We start from the raw sequence: 18,104 nt of genomic DNA, 5'->3' as shown, positions 1-18,104 counted from the left end.
TTTGAGCCTAGAAAATGGCAGGCCTTTATTAAAATGTTTCCAAAGTAGGCTCCATCATAATTTTAAAAAATATATAGCAGCGGCAAAATAAATAAAAAGTAACCTCAAACTGTGACTGTGAGTGGCTGCATTACTAGAAAATATAAAGCTACTTCTGAACCTTCTTCTGAAGTCATGCACTGTGCCTGAAATTTAATATTTCCTCAGACACATACCACTATACATAGACCACTTACCTGGAGCTTTAACTGGAGGTGGAGGTTTCTTTGGCTTCTAAAAGAAAAACCAAATAAAAAAAAAGTCAAATAAATAAAGAAACAGATATTCTCTATCAAAGACAGACTTTTTTATGCTTTGTTTTGCATAGTTTTGTTTACTAGATGATTTCAAAGTATTTCACAAAGGAGGCAATCAATTCACAGACAGGAAACACAGAAAACTGGAGCAATTCCTCTGGTATCTCCCACACAACCACTTGCAAAAAAAAACAGGAACAAAATGCAGGTTTCTTCAAATCAGATAGTGCTTCAGCAACGTGCATAAGCAGTACAGGTACAAAGAACTAAAAACTAAGAACTGCATCTTTTCTAGTCCAAAGAATTGCTCTGATCGCACTCATTTTAATTTCAATATGTAAACCTCAATCTTGGTTAACACAGGCAAGTTTAAAAGCATAATCAGGTAAAATTTTTGGAACCAAAAAAGGTCATTTTCACTGAGAAAAAAAAAGTTCTAAAGTCAGTATCAGAAGAACTATTTAAACTAACTGACTTGTAATTTAGAAGTGTTAAGAAGAAGAGGCAGCATTTGCAAACACTGCAGTTACATGAAAAACATTGTTCTGAGCTTCCTTATCACTGTATATTTAAGTGGGAAAGGTGGACAAACTACTCTAGCCATTAAAATTTTACAGGTATTACGGTGCCACAGTTTGTACATTGAAAATAACTTGATTTTAAAATGCTGTCACTCATTAATTTCTTTAAACTGGTAAAATTGGATGTGAATCTCTCTCGGGTCGGAGGAGTACTGGTACCTCGCAGGACAGACATGTCAAGCCACCTCATCCTCAGAATCTGATTAATGAAAATGCTCTAGAAGAGGAGCCTCTTTTGTGCTAAGGACAAAACTCACTGATTAAAATGATCACAAAAGCCTACAAAAACTCTTGTTCTTAAAGCTGCTGAAACCGTATGGGCTCAGTCTAGTACAGCCCTGCCAAAAATGCTTTGTAGTGGCTATTTTTGAAACAAGCGCTATGGATGGCTTTCACTTCTGTGTCCCAACTGCTATTGAATAAGCTCTTCTTAATGCAGAAAGATTTTATTCTGTCAAGTGAAATGTAATTAAGGAAGCATGAAACCCCCTGTTAAATTTCTTTCTCTAGTTCCAGAGAACACAAAACCTACTGAACTTAAGTAACAAGACTGGATATTCTTTGTTTCCCAAAGAAGCAAATACATTATCCAACTCTACAGCCCTGCTGCCTGTATGAAAAACAATTACACTGAGAGTTCAGCATCAACTTGCCGTTATACAGTTCTGATCTCTGTTTTTATTAAGTAGGTATCAAATAGCCGATTACAATAATCGGCCATCCAACTCCTTGAACTTCAAAGCTGCTCAGTGCAAGGTGAATCACTGAGACACACCACACAAAGCAGAATAAAGGATCAAAGCAAGGTCTGTCTACAGGAAACATTGTTTATGGTAAAAGAGTATTTTTTTTCCCCTCTTGAGAGGGGACAATTCTGTATTGCAAAGGAGTGATACTACCCACCCAGCTCTCAAATCAAGTCAGCCATATTTACAGCATTTATACCATCCTTGCAAAGCTGGGAATCAATTTGAAAAGGAAATGCTGACTTGGAGTAACTAGACTTTCTGTGTATGTTCAGTAACTGAGGTTAAGTACTAAGTTAATAACTATCTAGCAATCCTCTGTGAATGTCTCCAATTCCAGACCAAATGGCACTAAATTACCATGAAACTCTGAAACTCTGTTCTGCTGAGATACAGGCTTCAACATTTCAATGTCCTGATCTGGAGCTGAATCTGTTCCATCTGGGGATGACGTATTTTTGTGAATTAACACAGCCATCTTTGCTACACAAATTTGTCAGAACCAAAACATCGTATTAATCACAACATAAAACGCTTAAAGTAAGAACCAAAATTACAAGACAAAGCAGTACCACATGAAAACATGTATTTCTATAAGTCAGCATGTGAGATGGTGAAAAAATTATTTCTAGATTCCACTCAAAGATTATCCTTCACACACTGCAACCCACTGCCAAGACTTAACATGGAAAAATCCCAGTCGGTCCCACAGGGGTCATGCAGCATTTTGCCATTATCGTTACTTACAGGACTACAGATGGAAGAGACAAATTGTTTATCTCCTTTCAAAACAGTAAGGATTTAATTCAGTAATCAATTACACATAACACTATGTTATCAGAACTATATCCTTTTATATATGGTATAATCATCCTCATTAATGTTAATTAATCACGAAAAGCATGTCTCAGTTTACTATTTAAGGAGCAGGTTAACACAAATGTTAACCTTTAAATCTTTCTTCTTTGATATAGCCAATACAAGATAAAGTTAAAAACTGCCACAGTTGTATTAATATTTTAAGCAGCATAATGTGCTGCGAAATCTTTTATTCCTTGCATTTCCATCAATGCTTTTTTGTGATACTAACGATAGATGTAAGAACTTACAGGGAAGTCTTTGTCAGACTCTTGTATTTGAACAGCAAAACCATCTGGGAAGACTCCTTCTTTACCATTGAGTTCTCCTTTCCACCAGCCTGCCTCTCCAGTGTCCTAAACCAAACAACAGAACATTTCAATTAATATTTACTTCTTCCCCAGAACAGATACAGTTACAGGAACGTTTTTGCTTTTATCCACAATATAAAATAATCACCTGTCTGAAATATTGCATTTATAAGAGGAATACCTTCACCACCTTAGCAAGGGGAAAGAACTACAGATCAGATTGAGTTGGGTCACTTTTTGTTTGCTGTCTAAAAAGCAGACAAAGTGATATTACATCATATATAAGGATATAAGGATAAGACCTGCAAAGGGAAGGAAAGCACATAAACCCAGCTGTGACCCAATGCAAAACATTCAATACTCTCAGCTTCCTTCACCGCCAACTTGTTCAGTAAATACTTCAAGTGTCATTGGAGTAACACCCAATTCTACTACATAAAAGTAATTCTGATGTGAGCGATCAGGTCCCCTGGTCTGAAAAGGGTAAATAAGCGAGAGGATATACCCTACTGAGGGAAAAAAAATAGCCACAATAAGACATAAGGGGCGAAGAAAAAAGAAAAAGAAAAAGAAAAAAAACAAACAAGAGAATTAATTCAGTGCCACAGAAATCCATTACATGATCTTACTGGATCAATGCCTCAATGCCTCAGCTTGTCTGTAACAGAAAGTATGACGTCATTTGAATATTTTAGCAGCAAAAATAACAGCTGTTCTCTTTGCCTCAGATCCAAAATACTGCAGATGTCACTCCTCCATACAAGTCCAAGAGGATTTCTGCTGATATGTGCCACTGCTAGCAGCAGCAGGCAGCTCATCCCCAAGTTCAGTACACAAGGACAATTCAGCGCGCAGCTCAGCCGAGACACTGAACAGGTAAAGGAGGGGGAAAATATAAAACAAAGTAATTATTTTTAAAAAATCCTACCCCACATTAAACTAAAGGAGAAATTGGCAGGAAAAAGACCTGAATAGCTGATTAGTGCTGAAGGTAAAAGTTTGCTCAAGCTTTCTTTCATTTTCCCGTCTTCCTTCCAGTTAAGCACTGCAGAGTCCATTTCTGAACAGTGCAGTCGTAAATGGGATGAGGCATCTCTTGCTAATCCTCATTTAGACAGCGCTGAGGTATGCTAGAAAGTCAGAGACAACTCCATGGGAAACAATCATAGGCAGAACAAACAAAAGAAATGGCCACGGGAGACAGGCTTTGCACAAAGTTTGTGTGCTGAAAGAAAAATACCTGAATCTCGGCAAGCTCAAGTGGACTGAGGCAGCCACCTGACAGTTACACCAATATGCTCAGACTTCAGAAGATGGTTTTGGAGGGAGAGCTCTGCTCTGGATAACTCTTCGCTCCAGTTTGGAGTGACACAGACGTTGCGTAAATTGGTTTAAAAAGGACAGAGAAGCAAGAGATTCAGTGAAGGCGGGGCAAAGGCTGTCACTTTTTAAAGTGCCTTCCATAACTACTCTTTTCCACTGTAATTACAGTCAATAATACTGAATATATCATTTTTTTTGTTAAGAAAAGTGGCCATCTTTTCCATTAACTTATCCCTTAATATAGCAGCACAGAAACCAAGAAAAGACTGCGAAGTACTGCAGGGAAATTAAGCATGGGTAAGTTTATTCCTTTTTTAAAACCATCTCTGCAACAAGAGGACCTTTCAAAAAGGTGGTTTCAGTATTCAGCACAAGTAAGGATTTCACCTAAATAACCATGTTTCTCTAAATAGCCAGACAGTATCATTAACTACTGTAACATTATTCCGAAATACCAAGTATCTCTAACACTTGGACTTCATATTCCTACTGAAAAAATTTGCTCAGTTTTTTTCATTACACCTAGATCAAAATCAGTAAGTACAGATCTTAATTTCTCACTTTCTGACACAATAATACTTTTCAACCATCACCTCTAGGTAAGCCTGACATATCACAAGAGAAAAAGTCCAAGCTGTGAAGGTGAAAGGGCTATTTGCAAAACTTTTCCAGTTTCCTCACTGAAAAGGCATTTGGTACTGCGTGTATACTGATCCGGCTGGCCTTTGAGGAATCCAAGATAACTTCCCACTCTGGAACGATCTTTAAGAACATCTGCAACTCCAAGGGCAGCAGCAAAGAGTTGACTCGCATGAGACAGATCAGTCTATGGGAATATCCACTCCAACAGACTCTCCTGCTTTCACATTTTGCACACTACCTACCTGTACAAAACCCACAAAAGTTAGATGAATGGTTAAAGCATACCAAACATCTTACCTTACTGATTATTTGAATGATTTCGCCTTCTTTAAAGCTGAGTTCATCATTTGAGCCTTCATAGGAAAATACTGTCCTGCAGTATTCCTTGGCTGAAACAGAGCAGCACCATTTACTACGTTTGAATACCGTAGGTAGTAACATACATAATACCTGCTCACTTATGCTGTCTGAAAGGAGAGCTCAGAAATGAACATTATAACCGTACTTCCCTTCTAGACCAGCCGCCTGAGACTGCGTTACAAATGTTCACTATATCACTCCTATCACAAGAAAAATAAGATTTTATATTTACAGAGCAATGGAGATAAATCTTTGTAAGTCAGTAGTTCAAGGTCTAAAACACTTTTTCCACAACAGCAACTTAATTCAGGTACTCTGACTTCAGAGGGAGAAGAGAGGAGCCCACTCAGTTAAAATTTTAACAGCCTATCTAACCCTTCCCATTGCATTATATCTCCAATTTTAATCTACTTTAGACAAAAATGGTTTCAAGCTTTTCACAGAGTTTAAATGCTATTTTCTCAGAATTGACCTAACTTTCGAATTTACAGTCCTAATTAAATACACGCAATTGTTTCAAGGTGACATCCTTTATTAATAAATACAGTTACAGAAACTTCAAATACCCAAGCAGCACATTTGCTGAAATTCTGCAGTGAAATCAAGTAACTGAAGCAAAGGAATTCCTTGGCTGAGCATCTGAAACCAGAGCTCATCTGAGCGACCAACTCAGACAGTCACAGCCTCTTCTGCAAAAGCAGAAAGAATAATTGCTTTCTTTCCATTTGGTACAGTTCAATAACTAATGCATTTAAAATTGTGATAAGGATTTCAGGTGAAAAAGCAGGAGGATTTGTTTTCCTTTCCCATGCTGGAACAAAAGCAACATGAGAAAGGCCATATAGAAGTCTTGATTGCAAAGCGTTTTTTGCACCTTTTTTAACCCTAGCACATTTAAAATAATTTCTCAGGTAAAAAGGCTGGATTTCTGTATCTGACCGATTAAGGAAGAGGAAGCAAACAAAAAGGACTCTAATATGCTGCCATATATCAGGTATTTGGCACTGACAACACACACAGGTGAGCAGCTGCATCAACCCCCGTTAGGGAGCAGCACAACACCCAGTCATCATTAAGATCATCTGCAAGTCTCCATGACTGCCTTTTGCTGGATGGTGAGAAAATAAATGAGGGAGTTGCAGTTAAATCTTGCTGTTGTTGTTGTGTTTTGTTTAATCGAGATACAGATCTTTCACTCAAAAATGCACAAATTGTATTCTTAAAGGAACATCTAACTTGGCCAGTGACAACCACTATGTCACAGTGCCAAGCTTAAGAGATACATATAGACAGACATAGATACATAACCACGTGAGTAATCCTAGGTACAAGAACTCGCATTATTTTACTGCCTCATCTAGTGATCAAAAATGCTCAACTATAGATGGACTAGGTTGTCGTTTGTGAAGAATTACAGAAACATAAGCAGAACCATGTCAGAGAGAAATGTTTAAATCAAAGTGTGTGTGTGCCCCCAATAAAAAAAAAAAATCACACTGACTATTAAAAAAAAAATTCAGCAGGTGCACCACAAATATATACTAAATTATTCCAGGACTTTATTCATTACTAATGAATAAGTGTAACACAAGTGTAAAACATTTCTATACATTATGATTCTATAAAAATACATGCATTTCACTTATTGCCTAGGGATTTGGCCAGTACAGCTGAACTATACAATCCTTCCCTTCCCTCCTCCTCCTCCAAGCACTTCTCCCCTCCCCACTCACACACGCCAAGTCCCACAACAGACAGAAAACCATGCCAGGAAGGGAACCCTTCCCTCTGCTCCAGCTGCCAGCAAGGCTGGAGACGGGGAGCCCTGCACCCTGCAGGCTGCCAGGTCCCCGTATGTGCCAGGCTGCGAACCCCAGCAGTCTGCACTGAGAAGCCCAGCTACGTATGTTAAGATTACGTACAATTCGCCACCTCAACATCTTATTTTCTGAGCCTGATATTCTCTTAGTAGTTAGGCTGAAGAAAGAGTCCAGTTTAAACTTTCCAGCATTTAAATTTAAGATTGTATTTACAAAACAGCAAAGATTTCTAATAAAGGTAGTTTAAAATTTACTCTTTTCCAAAGACTCAGGACTAATAACACAGTAGCAGGAATCACAGATGTTGTATTCTAACAATATGGAGGGAAAGAGGGGTCAAATTGTAATTATTTTATTTTAAAAACAAAATATTTTTACATACTTGCACCAGAAGCCAAAACAAGCTTCCCAGAAACAGCAGAGCCACACCACAAAGTAAGCCACACTAGTCTAAACATTTTAGAGATCTCTGTTTATTTGCTAAGATATTGAACACAGCTTATTTTAAAATTGCTCTCTCAAAACTGAGGATGATACACATGAACTATAATATCGTCTGTATTAAAACAAAAACACTGAGGAAGAAAACCAAGCGTCCTTCCAAAAGCTGTAAGATGCTTTTCAATGGTGTCTATAGGTATTACCTACAGATGTTCTCCTACAGCATCTATTACCACCATATTTAATTCCCCACTGACATATTTGCTTCTCTGGGGAGCAGCGACTCAGCATGACTACTGGAGTAGTCCACTTTCTATGCTTTCACTATGAGATGCACCTGAAATAATAAAAAGAGCTACAGATCGAATGCTCTCAGTCTAGTACTGAATGCTCAGATTTTTTAGGCAGACTTGGGTTAATTTTTATGCAAAGTTTTAGACAAACTGAATTTCACAATGCTCAGGGCAGCACACTGTCTTGCTGGCTCTTACAATAGCAGCACTGGAACGGTTTGAAAGCAAGATACCAAGACTATCCTGATTTTGAAGTTTAGTAAAGGTTTTGAAGTTGCGAGTGCGCATCAACTTCCATCAAATACATCATACACAAACTTTTGATAAGTTTTGCCATTGCAAAGCATGTAAGCATTAATTACTCCCAAGCCATTACACCAAACACTTCTTGATGGTAATCAGCTGTTTGTAAAGACGGTAATGCTATTTATAGCTCTTGAATTCAACAAAGCCAAAATATCGCTAAAATGGCATGGGCGCCCTATATACTGCTATAGCTACAGATAAACTAGGGCTCTGAGCAACGAACCTCTCTTTCAAGTGCCCTGTTGTGCTGGATTACACAACTCCTGAGCACAGGCAAAAAAGTCAATTATTTGGTGCAGATTTCTTATTTCTGCAGGTTATGCATTCCATGTAAAACAACCCACTTACACCAAAATAAGGTATTTCCGCATGAAACAAAAATATACTTGAATTTACAATACAGAAGTTAAAAAAGTGTCTGCTCTGGAACCAGGCTAAATGAGCTGTCTACACATCATATAATTGAAGTTAATTTTTTATATGGGGTTGGTGCTCCCACGAGATGTTTTGGGTCGACTTAAGAATCTCTCTCTAGCTAAAACTATATAGTTTGGTAGTTAAATGAAGTCAAATTCTTAGAGATAACAAAAAAGAAAAATAAAAAAGTACTTGTTATAAACAGAACCACAATGGAACTGGATTATCTAGGGAACAGACTTCAACATAAGCACCAACTTTCTGATGCCAGAAACTTTGCATACAGTTATGACAACACACTAGCAACTCCACAATAAATCTTGAGCCGAGAGAGTCACTTCTATAGCCTAGGGACAGAAACCGAGTTAGGGGACTGTTCCATAGCAATAGTTTTTTGGCATCCCAGCTGAATGCTAAAAGCTTGGCAGAAAGTAAGTCAGTTTGAGCATGTCAACGTAGCAAATTAATGCAAAGGGCCTGCTGCAATAAAACTTCATACGCCAGCCTTATTTACTTATGGGAGACAACCCTACAAATGTTTTGGATTCATTTTCCACAGAAATGCAAGCAAAAACTCCTGCAGACTCTTTTGCAGTTGTGTAACTCCTCAAAGGTACAGAGCATTATGCACAAAGCCAGTATACAGAAAAGTTGAATATTTTAACGCAATAAAAAAATGCAACAACCAAACACTTCTCTAGAGAGGGCTACCAAGTAATAGATGTAAAGTTCCATCAGCCTTACCTTTTGGTTTATTTTCAGTTTCTGATTTTACTACTTCTGACAAGTTTTCAGTTTTTGTTGTACCGGGAAAATGAACGAGCTTTGTTCCAGGGGGATGGTTAGGTGATGGCTGTATGAACAAAAGAACTATGTTAACAAAAATTCATTGAGTTTTACTTTTGATTAGGCTACAGGACGCACTCAAGTTTTCATTTGCTGAGATGACACAAATGACCATCTCCAAGACACTCAGTGAGCTTTCCCAGTAAGTGCTGAACTTACTGTAGTTACTTCATTACAGTCACTGCAATTAGAATTTTGTCTACTGATTAAAGACACAGCACAGCTTTCAAACTGGAAACCAGTCTCAGGACATTGCCAGATACACTTTTGCCATCATATTTCAGTAGTTTCTAGTGTTACTGTTCCATTAGCCTGAAAATTGCCTCCTTCAGCCCAGAACAACAGCTCTGCAGAAAGTAACTCACTGACCACTTTGTACTGGAATAAAGTGGGAATATTCAGTAGCCATACACCACCTCAGCAGAACAGGCAATCAGGTTTTAACTACTCAGACAAACATAAGAGTACATGAAAGCCTGTCCCAGATTCCCTTCATTCTTAGCGATTCATACAGACCAGAACCAGAACAAATAAATTCCACTAGAGATTTCTCCTGAACCAAAAACCTCAGAGACATTGCAGCCGGTAACAAGTTTCAGAGTTAACATCTAACCAAAATAATTGTTCCAATATTATGGTTCCCCGCCCCCCTCCCAGGAGACTTACTGAGCTGTCATGAAGACTCAGACAGCTTCAGTTGCAGCCACTTATTCACAGCCCTAGAAGCTACAAACATAGAATACGATCTTAGAGTCAGTACTTACCTGAGCAGCCCTAATAGTGTTTCTGATGTGAAAAATCCCATTGCGTTTAGTTACTCTGTTCATTTTCATTTACAGTTAAACTTTCCAGACTTTCTACTGCCAGAGAAACTAGATTTACTGTCCTTAAAACCAGGTGATGCCTGTGGGCTGGTGTTTGGTACCTTTGACATACCATAACAGAGGAAGCCACTGTCACTGGGGATGTTCTTGGAGTACATATGCAATTTAACTCACTCCAGAATGCTATATGAAGGAAGCACTAAAATAACCCACCTATGGGATTAAACGAGTCCATCCAACATGGTAATAGTTCTCTGCATTTCCCCTTCCAAAACAAGATGCAATTAGAAGCGCGAGAGGAAGTTTAGGCAGACGGTGTATAAATAGCCTGAGCCCAGGCAGGATGCTGGGACCGTATCTCCTGAAGGAGCATATATACTCTTGGGCACTTCAGATACATCAGTGCTCAGCCTTCCTGTGCTGAACAGTCTCCGAACTCCGCAAGGGGGAAAAAAAGCCCTCTCTGCTCTACAGTTTCCTGAGGACAGCTTTTTTCTTTACTGGCTTAAAGGTTGAGAATACCCTTCCAGCACCCCTCCATCTAACTCCAAAGCAAGTTGAGCAAATTCCAAAGCAGCCATCAATTTTCACAAGACCTTAATGAGAATTATCTTCTTAGGGCTCTCCATGTTGTTCTGCAAGTCTGACCGCCTTTGGGATGACTTTGGCAACAAGCGTAAGTGGAATACTAAGCATTAAACTCAACTGTTTACATCATTGTCTTTAAGCTATGCAAAACTGTTTTCGCACTTCATTTCCCCTCTTGCTGAGAAACAGCCTACAACAACTTTCCAGACAAGCCAACCAAAAAAACAGAGTGCCAACATATTTTAGTGTTTATACACAGTCAAAGCACACAATGCAAAATGTCTGAGCAGACTTCACATTAACTGAACATACTTTAGATAGGCTCTCTATGCACCCAAGTTAGAAACTAGAAAGTAGGGAAACACACTTTTGAACAATCAATCTGATGACAAGAAAGCAAATTGAAAGCTAGGTCCTGAAACCCTAGTCTAACAGCATTTGCACAAAGATATAGTGATCCCACAGACTCCTACTTCAAGGGACAAAGCCTGGAGAGAAACAAAAAAAAAAAAAAAAAATCAATGTGCTTTCACAGAATCATAGAATGGTTTGGGTTGGAAAGAACCTTTAAAGATCATCTAGTCCAGCTCTCCTGCCACAGGCAGGGACATCTTTCACTAAGACCACGTTGCTCAAAGGCCCACTACCTGACCTTAAACACTTCCAACAAGGGGCATCCACAGCTTCTCTGGGCAACCCGCTCCAGTGTCTCATCACCCTCATCATAAAAAATATCTTCCTTATGTACAATCTAAAGTTACTCTCCTTCAGTTTAAAACCGTTGCCCTTTGCCCTGTCACTACAGGCCTCAGTAAACAGTCTCTCTCCATCTTTCTTTCTTATAAGCCCCTTTTATACTGAAAGGATGTAACAAGGTCTCCCCTGAGCCTTCTCTTCTCCAGGCTGAAGAACATCTTCCTTAGGAGATAACATTCCCCAAGCCTTAAACAGAAGGTGATACTCTTACAACTTTCATTTTCTGAATCATCTGATGTTTTGACTGCACCAGAAACAGAGAGGACACACACAGTGTCTATAGGTGGATGAGCACTGCTCTTAGCACTGCCACAGAGGGAAAATACATCCAAGAAGTCTCTGTCCCTACCCTTTTCCCAGAGACTCACCCCACCTTTTACCCTACACCATTACATTTACTTCTGTAACAGCAGAGGAAAGCAAACCAGTCAGCAAAACAGCCTTAATGACCATAACCCACAGACAAAAACTGAGATTGGATAGAGGCTTTAAGAGCTCTTTTGAATTGATCACCTGAATTAAAACTGACACATTGGATTATCTCAGCTGCTTTTAATTTATCAAAAGCTGAAAATCCATACATAAGCTTTTGGTATAAACAATGTGTAAGTTCAAGATAAAGGCCTGAGCACCACTGTTGTGCTTCTAAGGGATAAGAGTGCTCTCAGGTTCAGGTCAAAATAAAACTAACTAAAGCAATTTCACTACCATCACAATATCTGCTTTCTCCCAAGCTTTAAGTTCAATATAGAGGATAAAAGAGCTCCTTTTCCCACTCAGTCACAGAAAAGGGGGAAAAGAAAATGAAAGAGGATGCAAAATTGTAGAACAGTATTTTTCAGGCTTACACAATCAGCAGTTTCTGTAGCTCATTAATTTAAGACATCACCAAAGCCAAAAGCTTGTCACTGAAGGACATTTACATTGGTAATGATGGCTGACACCTAGAACAGCAATCTCAACATCCACTATAACTTGGAAGAAAACCCCAAACCAAAAACTAAAGAAACCCCAAAATATCCCTGGTTTTAAAGGCCAAGTTTAACTTATAGAGGAAGACTTAAAGTCTGTTACAAAGAGAACTACAAGAGACCTTGTACTGTAGATGTGTTTGAGAAGTTATTATGTCTTATACCAGACGGCTTTAAAATGACAATTTTTCTATTAGCTTGGTTTTTCCTCTCTAATGTTTTAAATACCAAGACATTTGAACAGACCTTTTGGAATCAATGTTAAATAGAACTTACTATGAAAGAAGTTTGAGGGGGTTTGTTTTGTTTTATAGGCGAAAGCCCTATGAAATGATTAAGGAACAATACTGACAAATTTTTTAATGGCCAGTGTATTCAGTATCTGTAAGATATTATGTCTTCAGATTCCAGATCTTTTAAATTACTTTTACAGCAAACCAAAAAACAATATGAACTTTTACAAACCTTATCTTGCTTTTTATCTTCTGATTCGTTACTGGATAATCTTGTCTTAAGTTTCACTGAGCCTTCTTTAAAGATATCTCCAAACCCAATACCTCGGATTTTCTTTGGCTGTGCTGGTCCAGACCCAGGTTCACTCCCGTTTCCTGGAGACACCACAGGTGAGGTAGGACCACTGAAAACAGACTCTGAAAGTAAAAAAAAAAAAAACAGAAAGAAACCATTGTTTTAATATCTGAAATTATTCGTTTGTTCTTCTGGGGGAAAAAGGTGGAATTAACACGTACACTGCTCTTGCTAAACAGCTCTTCTAGAAACATTATTGTAGCTCTAATACTTCACATTTGTTCTAGTTTTGTATTTAGCATAAAACCATTTGAAACACCACCAGTATTATACTGAATACTCTGGCAACTAAGTCATTAGATCCCTAATATTTCTTGCTATTTCAGTTATCACTCAGGCTCCACAGGCTGTTAAAGTCAGTGTTATGTTCTCCATTAGTTTTAGGAAACATTGCTTATGCATTCTCTGAAGACATGTTATTAGTCCAACATTCATTTAAAAGCTTGTCATTTGCACAGCTATAGCTACTGAAAGTGAAAATCAGTAAAGGTCCATAGTGAGTCCTACCACGTTTCAACAGCCACGGGAAAAAACAGTGTGTTTCAGTAGTAGTGATGCCTCCCAAGGCACCAAGTGAAAGTTTCCTATTGCCAAAATGCACTATCAAAAATACCTGAAGAGAGTCTTGCAAATGTATTTAAATAGCTTTTTAACCTGACAATACTTAAAGCCTATTTCAAATGAGTTAAATATTCAAAACTGATATAGAAGTTTCCGATAAATACTGGTTATATACCAGTAAATCTACCAGTTTCTTTTTATCTTTCAGTTTTAAGGGACAACATTTATCTACCCCCAAAGAACATAGTTCAGAGAAGAACTCAATGTAGGTGTTAGGAGCTTTTAAGACTTCTTTTTTAAGTTACTATCAAATCTGTTAAAACTTACAAACGAGTGTTCATGGGCAAACTACTTCCATGTACAGAATTCCAGGAGACAGACAGGTGAAAACAGACAGCTTTTATCAATCAAATTCAAAATAGCCTCCACAACTTTTAGCCTTTCGGTTAAGTTCTTCCCAGCATATGCATGCCCAGGAATTGCAACAAAGATTAAAGCCTCTTCACTCAACCATAAATTTAAGGGGTTTTGATTAAACCTTGAAGTTACATAGCCTCTTGTCTTGAGTTTCTCACCTCTCCCCAATCGAGTTACTCTTCAGTTATACCCCTCTTACATATCTAAACGGATAGCTAGAAAATTCATTGATGAGAAGTCCACGTTGCACATTTGAAAGACCATAGCTCAGTGAATGGAGCATTTACTGTTTCCTGGGAGTGAGGAAAGAACCAGCAGATACTTGAGATCCTGACTAAGCATTAAATATAATCCCTGGGGGCTTGAGGGGCCGATAATCATAACTTGTATTTTCTGTCAGTAACTAACAATTACTTCAAATTACCGTTCAGTCCCACTGATCTCAGTATTCAGGAATTAAGACCAACACGTACCCAATTGTAAATTCGTCTCCCTACACCCCACTAAATTTAGTGAACTTGACCTCCAAGGAGACAGCCACTGAGCTATTTGGGACTGCTCGAGTCAAACAACTCTTGTTTTACACTACTGCAATTATTTCCACAGTTTACCAAGAAATATCCAAGACAGACTTTTCTTTCCTATCTCTGAGCAAACACTTCTAGCAACAATACAGAACACCTTGTAAATGGGGTGCACACTACTACAAGGGAGGGAAAAAAATAAATATCACTTTTTCCCCTGAACATTACACAGCGGTCTTTAAGCATCAACTAACTTGCATTAAGATCTTGTTCCCAAAGAACAATCCCATTCCAGGAGTATGATATCACAAGTCCCCAGTCTTCAAACAGGTCTTCATAGACAGAATGCCTCCGAAGTGCAGCTTCAAGGGAACTTGCCTGTAATTGCCTGTAAAGCATGCACCTGCCTGGCACCCCTCAGCACTCAACTCCTCTTCAGCCACAGCTTCTGTCCGAGCTATACAGTCATCATCGCAAAGGAATGGCTAAGTATAAATGCTGCCTTAAAAACATTTTATTTTTAGCTTAGAACATAATAAAGAACCAGGACCCCCTTCCCAGGATTCATTTTAAGTTGAGGCTCTCCATACTTTTTTGATTAAAGTTTTAATTCTCAACTGACATGGTTAATCACTTAAGTTTTCCACGTTAGAGAACTCATGTCTGTCAGAGTAAGACTGAAAAAAAAAAAAAGCTACAAAACATAAAAATATGTTTATATCCAATACTAAAAAAAGCTCAATTCTGAATATGATAAAATTTCTAGTGATAAAATACGGAATATACTTTTCCAAGATCAAGAGCTTGACTGCAATTTTATTAGAAGTGTATTGGGAGCAAGACAGGTTTCATACTCAGCATCAATATCTTCTAGAATGAAATTAAACACTCACAATTCTCAAGAAGCTTGAATTCTTTACAGCTTTTGTTGTACTACAGCCATAATACTCCAAATTATACCCAAGATCTAAAATGACTTTGCTACGGGTTTACAGCAAACAGAATATCACCTGTGTCATCCAGAGCGTCCTGTGTTTCTCCATCATCCGTCAGTTCCAATTCTTTCACAAAGTTTGAAGGAAACAACCCTGCCTTGCCATTCAGTATTCCACTCCACCAGCCTTCTTCTACCTGTATAGAAATATTTTGCACATTACCAATAAAGCAAACGGGAGTTCCTATCAGTTCCATCCATACTTCACTTATAAAACTCTACAAACAACTTTGGAAAAGTTCAAATGACCATGATTTCTCATCGAAGAAACCTACCAAAGATGTAGAAACAGTGGGCAAAAAGAAGAGGAAGACAAATACTTTACTCTCACTTCTACCACTACTGTGGTGATCCTGAAACATGACACTAGCCCTATGCCAACTAATCCAGGAGAGCAGCAGAACATTCATCAACTTGCTCAAGGTAAGAGAGAAGAACATGCATTACACATCTAACAGAAGAAGAAAATTTTAAACTATTTATGGCATAAAGATGCAACTTTTAGCCTGGCTTTCTAAGGACATATTTACGTATTCTTGCTGTCCATCTGCCTTTTCCTCTGCCTTGTCCAGTTTCCACCAGTCCTATTCCCATTGGCCTCACAGCCACTGAACAGCTTCAGACAATTATGCTCAAAAGACACAAGTTCCAAAGATACAATTTCTACAGATAATATTGTGCAGAACAGAGAAAAGTCCTTAAGGAGATCACAGAGTAACGGATAACTAAGCTGTCCATTCCTTCTGGCAGGAGGCAACTGGCTGAGCAGCACACGCCTAGGTCTAGATGTGTCAGAAGGTACAGATACTTTCCCATCAGAGCTGGCCAGCTGACGAAGGTAGCCGAGACGCACGAGGACTTTGTGGTGGCACACAGCAGTCCTAAGGACAGAAGTCTCTTGGATGCCAAATTTTGTTGGCTTTGCTAGTCACAGAACAACTCATTTTTGCATTGGAAATAAACCCATTTAGGAATTAGGGAGCATAATGATTCTAATCCTCCATTATGTGCTTGGATTCCTGGTGTCTCATTTACATTGCAACACTCCAAAATTTAATGGAGCGTTTATCAGGAATACCCCACAGACCAAACCAGAACAAGCAAAAGCTGGGCATGCATAGATGATGGTGTGAAACAACGCCAGTAGACTGAGTAGGAGGAGTCTTCAAATTTATGAAGACTTTTCAAAATATCTTAAATACATCAAATGTATTTGCCTAATAAGCACTGTTTTAAAACTATAATTAAGATAAATTTTCAAAACATTTCATTTCAATTGCTCTGTTTTGGGGCTGGAGAACTGTTTTTAGATAAGAAAAAAGCAACAGGGAAGAAAAAGAAAACCAAACCCACAGTAGTTGCTTACATTATCTTTTTTTAGCCTTGTTTTGTAGGTCACTATGCCTGACACACAGGCACAGTTTTTAAACGTTAGCCTGCCTTCTGGCGAGCAGAAAGCATGCAAAACCTGGCAGCTACAGAGGCAGACGGGCAATGAAAAGAACATTGTTATTTTTAAAGACATCCTGGGGCTCAAATATAGGTTTGCTGTGGAAGGTTCAAATTCAGAGTCTAGTCCTCTGAAAAAAATATTTTAAGCATAGATTACTGACAAGTGCTGACCAGGCTCTGTCGCTTTGTGCTTTACATAATACATTACAGGAAACTGAAATTCAAATGCCTTGACTCACCCATCCTAGACCCAAGAGTAATGAGAACAGGACTTCTAATGCTTACCGTACAGAAAGTGACTTGAGCATCCATTTATTCTTCTGCCAAGAAATAAGGTCAGCAAAGCACTTTACAGACTTGCAAAGTGAAGCAATGCCAGTTCAGAGACACTCAGGAATAAAACAAAAATATTTTGAGTGTGCTTGCTTCAGCCTCCTCACCACACTGTCTTTAAAAAAAACCTGACTATATACAATCTATATTACCAGAAAAGGTATCTTTAATCGACATTAAAAAAAAACAGGTTAAAAAAGTTCTACATATTTTGGTGGAGAGCATCTGTGCACCTCTGAGCGCCAGCAACACAGATGACAGTTTCACAACTCTCATCTTCCATTTCAAAATCTTACCACATGATACAATTTCCACAAGAGGGAGTTACAGCTCTAGTACACACATCAGTACTTTAAGTGTGAATTCCATCAGCTTATTTCTGTAAAATGATGAAAACTCAGTCTTCTAAACAAAAGGGGGGGTGGGAAGGGTGGGGAGGCAGTTTTGCCATCTGGTTGTTTTTTAGTTTTGTGTTTTTGTTTGGTTTGGGGGGGGCTTTTTTAATAAAAACTACTCTAATGAAATAATATGAATTTCAATTATGCTCGATAGCAAAATATTCAAATACTACAAATATAATACTATAAAAATAAATTTACTATTTAGTGCTGCATCTGACAGGAGTGGAGGGAAGATTTAAAGGAGAAGCAAAAGTTTTACAGCAATGATAGAGTTATCACATGCACTTTGTGTGAGTATTTTGCATGCAAAACCCATGTGTTCTGTAAACAAAAAACTCAGTGTTCAGCCAGCACATAGCGCAAGGGCCTTCTTCCCTAAAAGCTATATCTGGTCCTCGTAGCCTGCTCTCTTCAATGTTAGCCATTTAATTTCTGAAGTGACCTGCCTCCACCTT

General features: G+C 38.4%; 1 protein-coding gene across 1 annotated transcript in view; it reads right to left on the bottom strand.

The window, feature by feature from the left end:
• CD2AP (CD2 associated protein) overlaps positions 1-18,104 on the bottom strand; it is an 84,960-nt gene that overhangs the window by 18,271 nt on the left and 48,585 nt on the right. Inside the window, exons 5-10 of the mRNA XM_075086669.1 lie at positions 15,480-15,600; positions 12,845-13,029; positions 9,139-9,247; positions 5,055-5,146; positions 2,733-2,837; positions 237-273 (exon numbers count right to left, since the gene is read on the bottom strand). Of these exons, the coding sequence (XP_074942770.1) occupies positions 237-273; positions 2,733-2,837; positions 5,055-5,146; positions 9,139-9,247; positions 12,845-13,029; positions 15,480-15,600 (649 nt within the window). The remainder of the gene's footprint in view (positions 1-236; positions 274-2,732; positions 2,838-5,054; positions 5,147-9,138; positions 9,248-12,844; positions 13,030-15,479; positions 15,601-18,104) is intronic.

Source organism: Phalacrocorax aristotelis, chromosome 3, assembly GCF_949628215.1.
Source record: "Phalacrocorax aristotelis chromosome 3, bGulAri2.1, whole genome shotgun sequence".
Lineage (NCBI taxonomy): Eukaryota > Metazoa > Chordata > Aves > Suliformes > Phalacrocoracidae > Phalacrocorax > Phalacrocorax aristotelis.
Note: the sequence above shows the minus strand (reverse complement) of the source record. Positions and strands in the feature narration are given on the sequence as shown.